Raw genomic sequence first — 14,512 nt, 5'->3', positions numbered from 1 at the left:
GTAATAGCACAAGCTCGGAGACAGTCAGACAGTCAGCAACCCACAGTGAGCTTAATGAGCTGGAGTAGCACGTGACCTCTTCAGAATTTGTAGGCGGCATCGTCAACCAGTGTTCAGCCCTGACAGAATTCATTCTGACTCCAAAAAGTCCACATCTAAGATTTTGGCTCTGAAGTCCCTTCTTTGACATCAAAAAGCCTAGAGGAGGGAGGGAAGCCAAGCAAGATTCCCAATCTGCTGCAGGCTTTCGCTGTCAGAGGGACACACCACCCCACTTGTGTCACGTAGAGGAATTCAAGGTCGGCTCTGCTTCATCATTAGACATCTTGGAACCTGTTCTGAAGGAGGTTGGCCTAACTTGGAGACCAGTTTTCCAAAGAAATAATTACATTTTTAAGCTAAGAGAAAAACCTTTACTACACATTGCTTGCAATTCAGTGTTTGGATACTTTAGCAAATACAGGAGCATGTTACTAATTTAACGATATAGTTTCATCCTGCAGTCAGGAGTAAGCTCTGCACTTCAATATAATGACCATTTGAATGATGCAATTACATGCTCTCTTGACTATGTATGTTCAGTTACCACGTCTAAATTAAACTGTCGACTAAGATCTCAGTTCTTGCTTAAACAACTCATGTAAAATATCTTTGTGATTTAAGCACTTTCTAGACTTAAATTAAATCAAATTCTTTTTAGTACTCTATGCTAAATTGACTTAACTATTATTATACGCATGGACCTACATATGAATCTTTTACCAAACTGACTTTTAGAAGGCATTTTAAGGGCCCAAATTATTAGCTAAAATATATACTTCATTTAGATTTCTGAAACAGAACTTTCCATGAGTGCTAATTAACAATTTAATTAAAGACAAAAAGAAAAAGAGTTCTAAATATGAAAAATTAGATTTCAATTTTTTTTACTCCCAGAAAAATTATATTTGTCTGCATTTAGTGATAAAAAAGAATAATTTTCAAGAGACATTCTCCTACACATATCCAGCACCTAAAACGAGGGCAGAGATGGCAAAATAAGAAGAGAGGAATGGACAAGTACCCAAATCTTTTTAAGCCGTGAAAAAAGTCACACGTCTAATCACATTTTGAAAGGCATGTGATTTATTTAAAGTCACACGGTAAGGACTAACAAGCCATAGTATCTTTCTTTAAAAAATAGTCAAAAAGTAATAAGTAAATATAGTGAGAAAAGAACCAGCAAAAAAATCTGCAGACCTACGTCTTACGCCTGCATCTGACTTCTTGGCCAAGTTGTTTAACGTCTTGGGCTCTAGTTTCTTTTTTAAATGCAAGCCTCGTGTTTATTTCAGTGGGTTGTTTTGAGATTAATTTATGCCAGTACTTACATCAGCCCATTTTTATATGTTCCTTGCCAGAATGCCACAGGAATAGCCCTATTCATTTTCTTACATATCCTTGATAACTGCATACATGAGGTTCTTTTTAAAGAAACAAAGCCTCATTTGTGTAAAAATAAACATCTGGAGGCCGACATGGGCAGAGCTGTGCCTGTACGCAGGAGAGAGGCTAAGGCATGGCAGCCCAGTCACCACAGCTCATGCATCGTCACTGGAAGAACACTTGGCTGGACCAGGGGTAGGGCAGTGCTAAAACACACGCATTCTGATGTGAAACTTTAAAGAAAAATGAATCTGAGTATTTTTCAATTAAAGAAAGAAAGGAGGAAAGGCACCTCCGAACCAATGTCCTTTAGAATGTAGCTATGGAACCCAAATATCTTTGTGTGCTAAATAAAGCCTCCAATTCCTAAGTAACTGCTTTGTAGGCAGGAGGAGACACTGCCAGCGTAAAACACGTATGTCAGGGGTCCAGTGAGGGAAGTGCCTTTGCCCTGACAAGTAAGAATAGAATACTTTGCAAGAGCATGGAGAATTCTGTTTTCTATTTTATCATTATTTTAAAAAATTTCTCTAGATATAAACTGCACATTTTAAAAGAGCAGACAGTCAGGATGTATAAGCATCAAGCTTCTAAATGATTGTTTCTGTGGGGCCCTTTATCCTTACTCAAAAGTACTGGAAGGCTTCCTTCCATCTGAGTATCATTTGATTATCATGAAAGAATAATAAATAACAGTTCTTTTTTTTAAGAAAATAAACAGAAACGTTTTAAATGATGTTAGCCATTATTATTATTGAAAAATTGAAATCTTTATGTAATTGAAATCAATATTTATATACAGATCTATTACTCCATGCAAAATTACAGTATTTTTTAGTTACTGAAACTAGGAAGGAACAGCAGTGTAATATGAGACAATCTGATTTTAGAACACTTCTGAATAAATGCACCTGAATGTGGCTTAAAAATTCAATTAGTCTTTGTTTTAGTGGTTAATACTGAAACTTTTGCAAATGAATTTGCATAATTTGTCCATTATGATGAGTACCAAGCTATCAAGATGCAATTTTGTGACTCTAAGAAGGTCGCATGTTTCTACAAGTCACTGTATACCTCACGTTCTAACGTTTTCCTTACTAAACACACATACTCACACACATGCCAACAGTAAACACAGAAAGAAAACTTACCTCTTTTTCATTTCTAACAACTGATTGTTGAGCACAGATCTTTCCTCTTCTACCTGGAAAAAAAGCACACAAAAGTTCAGTTCAGAGCAAGCCCACAGGCCTATTTCCCATGCCACAGGTCACATTCCCAGGCTCCAAGACGGCTAAAGCAATTGGCTTCCCACACAAGCAGTGAGTGAAAAAAGAGCGAGTGGTCACCGGATCACAGGACGTACAGTTATTAGTTTACAAATCACTTAGGATCTGAGCGACTCCTCTTCCTCATGGGCTTGAGGCAAAAATATCAAATAACACCTGACCAGTACACGCTGCACCTTAGATATTCAACGAATGTTTGTTAACCAGTGAGTGAAAGCTTCACTATTAACATTCGGGTTCCTTTACTGAAACAACAGAGGTCAAGTGTCTCTAACTCAAGGACAGCTAGGAATAGGTCATTGATTCCATATGGGCCTCATTTTATGCCTACAATATTTCAGGCATTTGTTTCTCACCTATAAAATGTGGAAGTGACAAAAGAATTTCCAGTGGCCCCTTAGTTCTAAAATTCTATTATTATTATTCTCTGAAGGGTAAAAAACAAAAGATTCAGTTAGTTAATCTGAGAAAAGCCTCACCTCTAGCTCCAGTCTACACTACCAATTACAACTCACACTGCTAATAAAACAAAGGGGTGAAAAGGCTCTTATGTGGAGTTTTTCGTTTTTTTTTGTTTTTTTTTTTTAAAGATAACACCAAAGTCTACGTATAGTAATGGTTTCCAATAGCCCAGAATTTAACGTATTTCCGTTTATGTATCTATTATGTACATACTTTGCTATAAGGTCTTCATACCTAGAAAGTTCTCACATATACACAGACATGTATGTTTTGAATATTAAATTACATTTATTATGTCTATTGAGGTTAATATACAGTTTTTTTCACGGTAGACTCTGCTTTCCCAGTCTATTTTTCCTTTATGCTCTTTATACAGCTTACATTTATTTTTTAAACAAGGAGGCTATTTTAAATTTTTCAATTAAAAAATGAAAATGAAGAAGTTCGATAAACAAATGTGAGACTGGGAAATACTTTCAATGAAGATATGTAAATGGATAAAGGACATGGCCGATAATTCACAACAGAGAAAATACAAATTATTAATAAACATCTGGAAAATCATTCAACCCTGCAAAAAAACAATATGCAGAGATTCTCCCTCTTCCCTGGAGGAGACACTGTGCCTACATTTCCATGAAACATAACTTTGGGATACTCCTACTGAATTTTTATAGAAAACAATGTTTTTTCTCTTCTGGTCCAAGATCTGACCCAAGATAACAATAGTTGATGGCTTTTGGAGTTGAATACATGGGAATTCATTTTACTGCTCACTCTGCTTCTGTGTGCTTAAAATTTTTCAAAATAAAAGGTTGAATAAAAGAGAGGGTTACTTTAAAGAAAAATATTAAGAAAATAATATTACAGTAAAGGTAGTGTACAAATAATCAGTTTACGGAACATGGGCCAAGAAACCTCAAAGAGCTTATCTATCCACCAAACTATTTTGTAATAAACATGGTGGGTAATTTGCTTTTAATCTATCATTTAAGCTAAGAAAAAGACTAGTCTGTGTGAAATGAAGGAAGCGTTGAAGTTCAAAGTCATCACCTACGCAACTTTTTGTAGGCTCAGTAAAACCACTTGAATAAAAATCTTCCGAGGGAAGTAGCAATTTTCATTTTTGATTTGCTTATTGCTGCCTCCTCCCGTTCTGGAACACTGGCAGGCACATAGTAGGCACTTGGTAACTGCATGCTGAGTGAACAAATGTATCTGGTTGTCAGTAAGCTGGTGCTCCCAATGGGTGAGAGAGCAGTGGCACTCAGAAGCCAGTTCTGGGCAGCCGGGTGGCTCAGTTGGTTAGAGCACGAGCTCTGAACAATAGGTTGCCAGTTCGATTCTGACATGGGATGGTGGGTTGTGCCCCCTGCAACTAAAGACTGAAAATGGGGACTGGACTTGGAGCTGAGCTGCACCCTCCACAACTAGACTGAAGGGCAACTACTTGGAGCTGATGGGCCCTGGAGAAACACACTGTTCCCCAATAAAATAAACAAACAAAAAAAAGCCAGTTCTCACACAGTCAACTCTCTCAGCTGAACTAGCCTCAGCCTCATCAAGCCAGGGTAAAGCCGAGGCTTTTCTCCCCAACTGCCCCAGGGAAGTGGTTTCCATGTGGGCTATTTCAGTCTCTTCTCTAGGCAAGTGTTCTGCGTCCAAAATAGCAGCTCTACCTTGACAGCACAGAACACATTCCCTGTGTCTGGCTTTCTAGTCTGGCCTCCCACACAGACAAACAGATTTCTGCTGTTAGTAGAGAAGGTAATGGGGAAAAAAGGAAGAGGAGGAGTTGGTAATTCTAGTCATTTTTGTGGACAAGACCTTTCAGAGGAGTGTTGCCTAGACCCGGCTTTCATGCCAGGCCCCTCTGTTGCCAGCTTCTGAGAGTATGGTCGGCAGCCCCCTCAGGGGTCACTGCTGTGGCGCCACCTCGGGCCAGGGTCACGCCCCTTCCCAGGATGAACCACCTCTGATGACTGATGTGGGATTATAAAGAAACGGGCTAGCTTATCCAGTTTGGGACACATCTGAGGGGCCTCTCCAGCTTCAGAGCTCCCCATGGGGTTGGTCAGTCAAGGCCATCATTGGGCCTGTGTCACGTCATAGCTCTGCCCAGTCCTGCCTCCTTGCCCTCTTTTCCACAGGGGCCGTCTCAAGCGTGCACCTTAAGAAACATCATGCACACAAAATAGTCTGTCAGTCTGCTTCCCAGGGAACCTGACGTGCGCGGCAACGGGGTGCATTAAGTTACCACCACAAGTTCACAGAAAAGGCACGGGAAGGCAGCAGGCCTTGGAGACTGGTTTGCGTTTACGTGAATATGTATATGAACTATGTAAGTAAATACAGATGAATATATTTACATCCTCAAGTACCAGACACACACAGTTATCACTGTCCTTTATCAAGAATGCTGCTGAGGGCATGGCTCTGGGGGAGGAGGGAATGAGGCCAATACATGGGAAGCAGCTCTTACACACGTCCCCTCAGTCTTTAATTTTGACTGCTGGGTGCTGAAAAGACAGCAGCTCCTCTTCCCAGAGACTGCTAGCAACGTCAGGGCAGTTCAAGTGCATCCTGCCCCCAGCTGCAGTCATCCTCACCAGGCAGAAGCCAACTGGAGAGACCCTCACCCTCTGGCGTAGACACTGGCAGTCAGTCACTTACAGACAGAATGGCACCTCAGCGCTGTGAGATGCCTGTGCACGAATCTCTGCAGAAGCTAGAGGGGTTAAGAGGACTGTGGCGAGCGATGTCTCAAACAAGAAACTTAAGATATGCAGAAAGAGAAGATGTAAGATGAAAAAGACCTTCCGCAACTAAACATATCCCTTGGCCCAATTCCTTAAAGGGATGCTTGAAAATGCTGAACTGGGCGAAAGGAAGATTCCTGAAGAACCCAAGCAAATCAGTTTTGGGCTTCAGCAATTTCTAACTTGTAGATAAAACTGTCATTTTTTAAAAGAAAAATTACTTTATTATTTCTGTTAAAATGATAATGCTCATTTTTCAGAAAATTCAGCAATAGAGAAAAAAAAAAAGGAAAACGTGCCCCCAATTTACCAATGAGGAATAATTCTACATAAATGGAATAACTGAATGGAACTGTATGTTAGAATAATTCTACCATAGCTAACATTAGTTGAATGACATGCCAGGCATCTCCATGTACATATAGCAAGAAGGACAGCTGGGGGGAAAGAAAGAAAATTTAACTTTACTTAAATTTAATAGGAGAAAAATTGAAGTAAACGAAAGAAATTGGTTGAGGGCAGAAAAATGTTCTTTACCACAAAGATATATTCGATTCTATGAGCCCCACTAAGTTTATATATTACACAGTCATTGTGTAAAATTTTCAAGTAATTCATGTATATATTTTCCCCTTCTTTCGCCTCCCTTTCTCAGTCTAGTTGTGTAGGACACAGCTCCCTGGCCCATGCTGGTACTATGAGCCTTGCGCTCCCCCGGGGGAGGCAGTCGGACACAGGTTGGCGGACAGCAGCTCACGGCAGCTCTCGCCGGCTGCTGGTCACTCACGCTGGCCGCCGGCCCCTCCTGGCAGCAGCACTTAGCAGCCCGCAGCAGCTCACCCCGACCTCCGGCCGCTCACGGCAGCCCAGCTCCAGGGAGAGCCGCTGGTCACAGGCTTAGCTGTAGAGGGTGCAGCCCACTGGCCCATGGGAATCAAAAAGGCGACCTCCGCATTAGGAGCACAGCACTCCAACCACCTGAGCCACCGGGCTAGCCCCAAATTTTTAAAAAGAAACATGAGATACCTAAGAAAACATGATTTTCTTAGGTATAAATTAATTTTAATTTTAGACAATATCCACATTACCGTGATATAAAAGATGAGGAAATTTGCGCACTTCCACCACTTTCTTTCAACCCTACCACCTCAAATTTTAGTTGTATTATATTTTTTCTCTTTTCTTTCCACCTTGCAAATGTTTTAAACTTACTAAATGATCAAAATTAACATCAAGCCACAACACATGCCTCCTGGCAGAATACAGTTGATTTATACAGTCTTCCTGCTAAAAATGCATAATCTGAATGCCATCGTCATGAAACACCCGACAAACCCAAAATGAAGATTTCATACAATATAACTGGTCTGGTTTTTTCAAAAAGTCAAGTCATAAAAGACAGAGAGAGACAGAGGCAACGTTCCCGATTAAAGAAGACTGAAGAGACATGACAACTCAGTGAGTGGGATGCATGATCCTGCATTGGATCCGCATTGAGGGGGAATAAAAGCTATAAAGGACGTTACTGGGGTAACTGCCGAAACAGGAATACGGTCTGCACGTGAGACAGCAGTGTTCACCTTCCTGAACGCGGTAACTGCACTACGGTTAGGGAAAAACAAGTCCTGAGGGTACTCGTATATGAGTGCTCTGTGTTCTATTTTTACAACTTCTAAAGTTTGAAGTAATCTCCAAGTAAAAAGTTAAAAACACAATTCCACTCTGTATCTGTAATGCCCTAAACTGTTAGCTTAGCTGGCTGTCTACTTAGATTTAATTCTCACCACCAGTCCTTTTACCAGTTTCTCTTTAGTTAAGCCCTGTATTCGGATTGGCCAGATTTTATCAAGTCCTTTCTAGAAGGACTCAGGCTGCTACAGCTTCTAAGTTCTTTCATATTTGAGAACTTCTGCCTACTTTCTTACCTGACTAATAATTGCCTGGATATGATGCTCTCCATGTTTTCTGTTCTTCAGAACTTTGGAAAGAGTGTACCACAGTTTTCTGATATTGAATGTAGCTGCAGTGGGTTGGTTTTTAACCTTTTTATAAGAAATCTGCTTTTTCTGCCTGAGCATAACCTTGAAAATCAATAATCATCAGGGTATTCTTTGGTGTCATTTACTGTGGACCAATTTCCCCCCCTTGGGGTCCCTTCCTGGGTCTCCATACAACCCACTGTATCCTTTCCATTTACAGATTCAATTCTTCCTTCACTTGAGGGGAAATTTCCTCCTATCTCTTAATACTTTCTTCTATTGCATTTGTTGAGTTCTCTACTTCCAGAATGCTGATTATATTCATTAGGATTATCTTTGTCCTCCAAAGTTATTACCTTTCTATTAATTCTTTATCTTGGACTGTTTTCCTCTTTATTTATTATGATTAGCTCAAGCCTTTCCTTTATATTTTAGAAATGTTCATAAGGTTCCTTTCTTTCCTAGTTCTGATATAGTGTGGTTTTGGTCTTCAATTTGTTTCCTTAACTCTCTCTGTTCAATTTGCGTCATTTTATCATTCTCCTCTCTGAACAGCTGCTTTATTTAAATCACTTAAGTTTATATATAACATAAAGCAGTATTTTACTTTGCATCATATTTTCTCATAGCCTGAAATCCTCATCTCCCTTTGGATGCCTATATTCCTTTCTTTTCCTTTTTTCCTCTTTTGACACAATATGTATTCAGTTGTTCATCTTACTATGGGTAGCTCTACCTACACCTTCAATTTGCTCACGTGTAGCGTAAATGAATTTTTCCTGATACCCTTCCTGCTTTATCTGAGACGCTGAATCTTCACCCCCAAGCTCCAGCTGAAAGGCTGGGCACTGTGGTCTGCACATTTCTGTAGCCACAGGGCCCTGGATGAGGATGGGGAAAGTGCTTTCCTGTATCTCATTCACTGCATCTGAACAGAGGTGATCCTATCCCTGCCGGAGTGTGTCCTCAGATTTCAGCCACAGGCAGATATTACCAGCTACTCTCACGTTCTTTGTTACCTTCCCTCCCTAGAGACAGGAATGGGCAGTCTCAGTTATGGCTGGAGGACTGCCTACCTGTGACACTATTATAGAGATCTGAACTTTCCTCTCCAAATTAAAAGACAAAGCTCGGTGAGGGGGAAGCCCTCTGCCTTTCCCTCCCCAATTCCTCCTGGGAAGGTCTGCAGTGCCAGGAGGTACAACAGCCATGGTAAGGGAGAGAATGAAAGCCAATGCCAAGGACAGAAGAGCAGAAAGAAAAGCCAGGTTCCTTGAAGACATTATTGAGAGGCTGGACCCACCTGGGACTGCCTACCTGTGGACTTATTATCATTTGAGAAAAAAGCCCACCCACTCCCATTTACTTAAGGCTATACTGGAAAACGACAACTAGCAGTTTTTCCTGCCTCTGGCAGAATCCTGAGGTGGTAGAAGAGGGCTTTTAACCTCAAGATTTTTCCTTCAGTTTTTCCCCAGGCTAATTTTCTCCAAACTGGAGTGGGCATGAGGATGGGGAGAAGTAGAGTAAACATTCTAAGGATTTTGCTATTTGTTTTCCTTTCTCTTACCACTGTGAACACAATGTCTAACAGTCAAACCACAATTCTGTTTCTTTTCTTGATTGTTAATTTCAACATTTACAGCATGAAGTTGATGGGTTTTGCTGAATTTTCTTGGAGACATTTTTAAATAATCAAAACCATGTGCTCATTTCATTAGGGATTGGTGGAGAGCGATTCTGTGATTCAGCTTCACTCAGCCCTACTTGCCCAGAAGTCCCCTGAGCCCAGATTAAAATTATGATGGCTGATGATCACCATTTTTCCAAAATAAAACATGACAAGCTAAAAATAGCATTCCCTTTCTAAATATTCACGTCTGGGAATTCAGGCTTATTTAAAAGGCAGGCAATTATTCATGGATCAATTTAGATGATAACCCCAATTTTTTGTATACTACATCTGCTATAACCCCTGTCAGGAAAAACTGTTGATGAAATACAGTTATTGAGTCATCTAATCCCTGTCCAGTTTCCACAGGCAAACTGTAACCTCATTTTGCAAATAACCAGGGGGAAAACCAGCACTGTTCCCATAGTGACAGCTGAGTGTATTTGCAGTCCTCACGAAGGGGAATACATGTGAGGTTTGGGAATGATAAATCAGACATTTCAAAAGTGACTACCGAAGATGACTACCTAAATAGAAGAATTCACATCAGTTTGATTATCTTTAGTATTCTATTATTCTCTATGGAAAGAAATAATGCTCTGTATGGTTTCCATTCATCTTGAAACTATGTGATCCCACCTGAACGCACACGGTATGCTTCTACCATCCATGCACAGCAAATGCCCCACTCATTTCGTGATCAGGCTTTGGGTATCCACAACTCTCTGCAACAAAACTATAAAGTGGAAGGAACTGGAATCACATAAGGAAGTTGAAAGAGCAGTCACAAGTCTCTGTACCTCACGCTGTAAAACAGGACCTGAGGCCCTGGCTGAAAACTGGATACTCATTCATTCATTCATTCATTCATTCCATTCATTTATTTCATTCATTCCTTCCTACCTACCTCCATATAATCTCTATGATTCCTACCATATCATAGCCTGTGTGTGAAGAGAAGCGTAAGAAACAACCACAATACATGCTCTAAGTGTTACAGAGAACAGTGGCGAATGATACATGAACACAAAGACGGAAGCAGCTAACAGTGAGAGGTGATGACACTGAGGGTGGGCCTCGACCAATGAGGAAAAGTTCACCAAATGGGGAAGGGAGAAGAGATGTGAGAGCAGCAGGCACACGAATGGAAGTGGCCAGGTGTGGCAAGAGAGGCAGAGAAACAGAGCCAGCAGTGTGGAAGAAGTCACGAGAGGCAAGTCAGGGATGCGGCTGGTGGTGCCCCAGACTCCTGGAGAAAGAAGGAAGCCACGCGTCTGTGGCTTCACGACGTAAGTGGGGACCCAAGCACGAGTCACTTCGGTGGTGTGCTGGTGGTGGCAGAAAGCAGACTGCAGGGGGTTGGGAAGGAAACGGGAGGGAAACAACAGAGGCAGAAAACACAATACTCTTTTTACAAGTTTGGAAGGAAAGATACGGACAAGATGGGGTTTTGAGTGTGAACAGTGTGGCAAGATTCAGAACTACTTTCAGGGAAATGAGAAGGATTTTTCAACCCACAAAAGACCCAATGGGCAGTGAGCGGTCGTGGCTATAGGCAGGAATGGAGACAGCAGGAGGGACAGGTGGCAGTGTGAACGGAGAAACACCTGGAGCAAATGGATAAACAAATGTGGTCTATCCATTCAGCAAAACACTATTCAGCCCTGAAAAGGAACGAAGCACTAACGCTCGTTATAACATGGATGAACCTTGAAAACTTGACGCTGAGTGAGAGAAGCCAGACACAGATGGACACAGGTTATATGATCCCATTTATATGAAATGCCCAGAATAGTCAAATCCAGAGACAAAACATAGACCAGTGGTTGCCGGGGGCCGAGAAGAGGAAGGAATGGGTCTCCTTTTGAGGTGATGCAGGCGTTCTGGAACTAGACTGAGCTGATGTTTGCACAACACCATGAACGTACTAAACGCCACTGAATTGTACACTATAAAATGGTTAAAACAGTAAATATTGTGTTGTGCATATTTTCACACACACACACACACACACAAGTCAGGCCATCAGGCAGGAAACAATGTGAGAGTGAATAATCAATAGCAGTTACAAAAACAATCTTCGTGATAGTCATCAAAACACAATAAATTATGTTAACTATTCAGTTGAACCATATGAAATTGTGGAAGAGTAGCAATTTAATATGGTTCAATCCAATCTATTCTCTTAAAAGAACGAGGCACTCCACGTGACATTTTATAAAGATTTCTGTTACTGTTGATGCCAGATCAATCAAGCCCTCTGCCCCTCACAATCCTAACTGATCCTGGTTGTCGCTCCCCTCCCCCCATAAAATGAAAGATCCCACGTGGGAAAGGCAACTTAAACAGTTTCCGTTGGGAAGGAGAATGCCTGATAGGGAGAGCAGACAACAGAGTGCACTCCCGTGGGCTCCGTTTCTGGCTTTGCCAGCTCTGTTCCAGGGGACTAGAAACAAACAGGTGAGCCTTTTAATAGTTAAACTACTTCTTCACAGTGGGCCAGGATGCTCCCTTGTCAGTCAAGTCAATGACGGTTTCTAGGATAAACCGGAAACTGTCGTCACTCTCTGCCTTCGAGCTTCCAGTCTTAACTTCAGAATTTCCTACATCACCTTTTTAAGGGGATACAAAGAGAGAATGTTCTACAAAACCACTGTCACAGGGAGGCAGGGATTCATTTATTTCAGCAAATAACCTCACTTCCAAATGACAGACAGGAAATGACACAGCCCTTGTCATGAAGGAACCGTCTCAGGAAGTAAAATCTTTGGCCAATAATCCCAGTGAGAGTCTTAAGATGCAGAACAGATTCTGGGATGTCTTGGGTTTTCTAAGCAAAATAAATATTTGAGGTGAAAGAAACATACCAGTGGAAATGAAAGTGCATTTTATAGCACCCTTTGAGCCCACCTACCCCAGACCAGCTCACAGGTACTTTCTTATGTTAACAGTAATTATGAAGTAAGCAGAAACAATTTTTAATCTCAGTACTGGGGAAGAGCTAGGGAACAGGCTTCCGAGTTGGTCAGACATGAGTTCAGATCCAGCTCCTCCACAGCCCAGCTGTGTGTCCTTCACAAGTTACTGCACTTTTGACCCTAAGCTTCCATGTCTACAAAGCAACCTTACTACCTCAAAGGTGATGATTCTGTGAAACCAGGCATAGCAACAAGCTCACAAAACGCTCAATGAATTAAGGTGCTACGAAACAGGGAGGCAGGCGAGAACTCCGGTCCTAGGTTGGTACCCATCTAGTCCACGTCAATCTAGCATTCATTGTATTAATTTTTAGAATAAATATTTCTACATTACTACAATTAAAAGTCTTTCTTTTTTAAAAAAATAGGGTTTCTGCCCAACACTGACTCTGTAGTATATTTCTGAACATAGCTGATAGTTTGATCGTTTGGCTCAGCTATAGAAAGTAAAGTGAAAATTAGTAATTTCACCCAAGTAAGCAGTGCTCTCGAGTCCTGGAGATGATACAAGAAGAGCAAGGGAAGCGATGAATTAATCAGTCTTCTTGAGACTATGGTGGTTTCTAAGGTATTTTAAATGGGTGCTTCTCCTTACTTTTTTGAAAGTGTATATATATATATACATACACATATACACATACACATACATGTCAAGGGAAGAATTATCTGTAATCTTCTCTGGTAATTAATTATCACTGTTAATGATCTCTAGCATGGAAGCCTATTCTGCTTTAGTTCAAACCCATTTGTCTTCCTCTCCTGAGTAAAACACAGAAAACTGCAAAGGGCATAACAACCCCATTCTTCAAAGAGGAGTTATTTTCTTAGTTGTTCCTTGCAGGCGCTGTTTTCTAACACCCTTCAAAGTCACTGAGTTTCAGATTTTCTGTCACAGAACCTTTTCAAAAGGAAGGCAATTCAAATCCCAAGATGCAAACGAGAAAGAGCTGGAGGACGGAGAGGAGCCCTGAAAACCCTTACCCAGGCCTTGTGATGCTTCCTTCTGAGTCCTTTCTGGTTCTGGGTGACAGAAACAAAAATGTCATCAACAGTCCGGCAAAGGTCACAACATAAGACGAGAGGATGATCCCTGAGTGTTCCTCTCATTTCTGGAATCTATGCCCTCTACCACAGAAGTGCAACAAAATGAGATAAAAGAAGATGGGAACAGACTCGGCGCTGAGCAGAGATCCTTCCCGCGGCGAGTCCTTGCAGGCACACCGGTCTTAGAGCTACCCAGTGTTTCAGATGCTCTAGTCTGTGCCGGGGCGCGGGGTGGGGCTCATCGGGTCAAAGGGCTTCGATTTTTCATGAACTCCAATTTCTCACATACTGATCAAAGGAGAGGGCAGTGACCCTATTTAAGTCAACCCACCCTGACTCTTTTCCTGGCACAAACCAAATGACAAACATCTCTTGATACTATTAGCTGTAGGAGGTTGAACAAATTACTGTCTCCTTTGTGTTCTTGATTCCTCTTTTACAAACAGGGATGATGACAGTGCCACCTCCTAGAATTACTGTCAAGATTAATGAGAGAGAGACTAGCTCTCACTTATTTGTGCCTGTTACATAGAAGGAGCCAACAGATGCGAGAGGCTACCAACACACCATAATCCTGGAGTCTAGAGATACGGCATTTCTTGTGAAGTAAGAAGACTGGAAAGCTGTGATAAAGACTGAAAAGTCTGAAATCAACTCTCCAAATTAACTCCACCACAGACTGCACCATGCCAATGGATACACTATACAATTATCCCCAAATTACTCCACCCCAAGTGAGAATTAATGTTTGCAAAATATGCTGGGGAAAAACATTCTCCCTTGACATGCAAAGCAAGAATTAATGACAAGTAAAATTCTCTTAAAAATGTCATTTTAAAGGGAACGCTAGTGCACTGTTGGTGGGACTGCAGATTAGTGCAGCCACTATGGAAAACAGTATGGA

General features: G+C 41.3%; 1 protein-coding gene across 11 annotated transcripts in view; it reads right to left on the bottom strand.

The window, feature by feature from the left end:
• CLIP1 (CAP-Gly domain containing linker protein 1) overlaps nt 1-14,512 on the bottom strand; it is a 103,789-nt gene that overhangs the window by 7,444 nt on the left and 81,833 nt on the right. For all 11 annotated transcript variants that reach the window (XM_081036387.1, XM_081036390.1, XM_081036391.1 and 8 more), the window contains one exon: nt 2,577-2,629. In XM_081036387.1, coding sequence (XP_080892513.1) covers nt 2,577-2,629 — 53 coding nt within the window. The remainder of the gene's footprint in view (nt 1-2,576; nt 2,630-14,512) is intronic.

Source organism: Rhinolophus hipposideros (genome assembly GCF_964194185.1).
Source record: "Rhinolophus hipposideros genome assembly, chromosome: 24".
Lineage (NCBI taxonomy): Eukaryota > Metazoa > Chordata > Mammalia > Chiroptera > Rhinolophidae > Rhinolophus > Rhinolophus hipposideros.
Note: the sequence above shows the minus strand (reverse complement) of the source record. Positions and strands in the feature narration are given on the sequence as shown.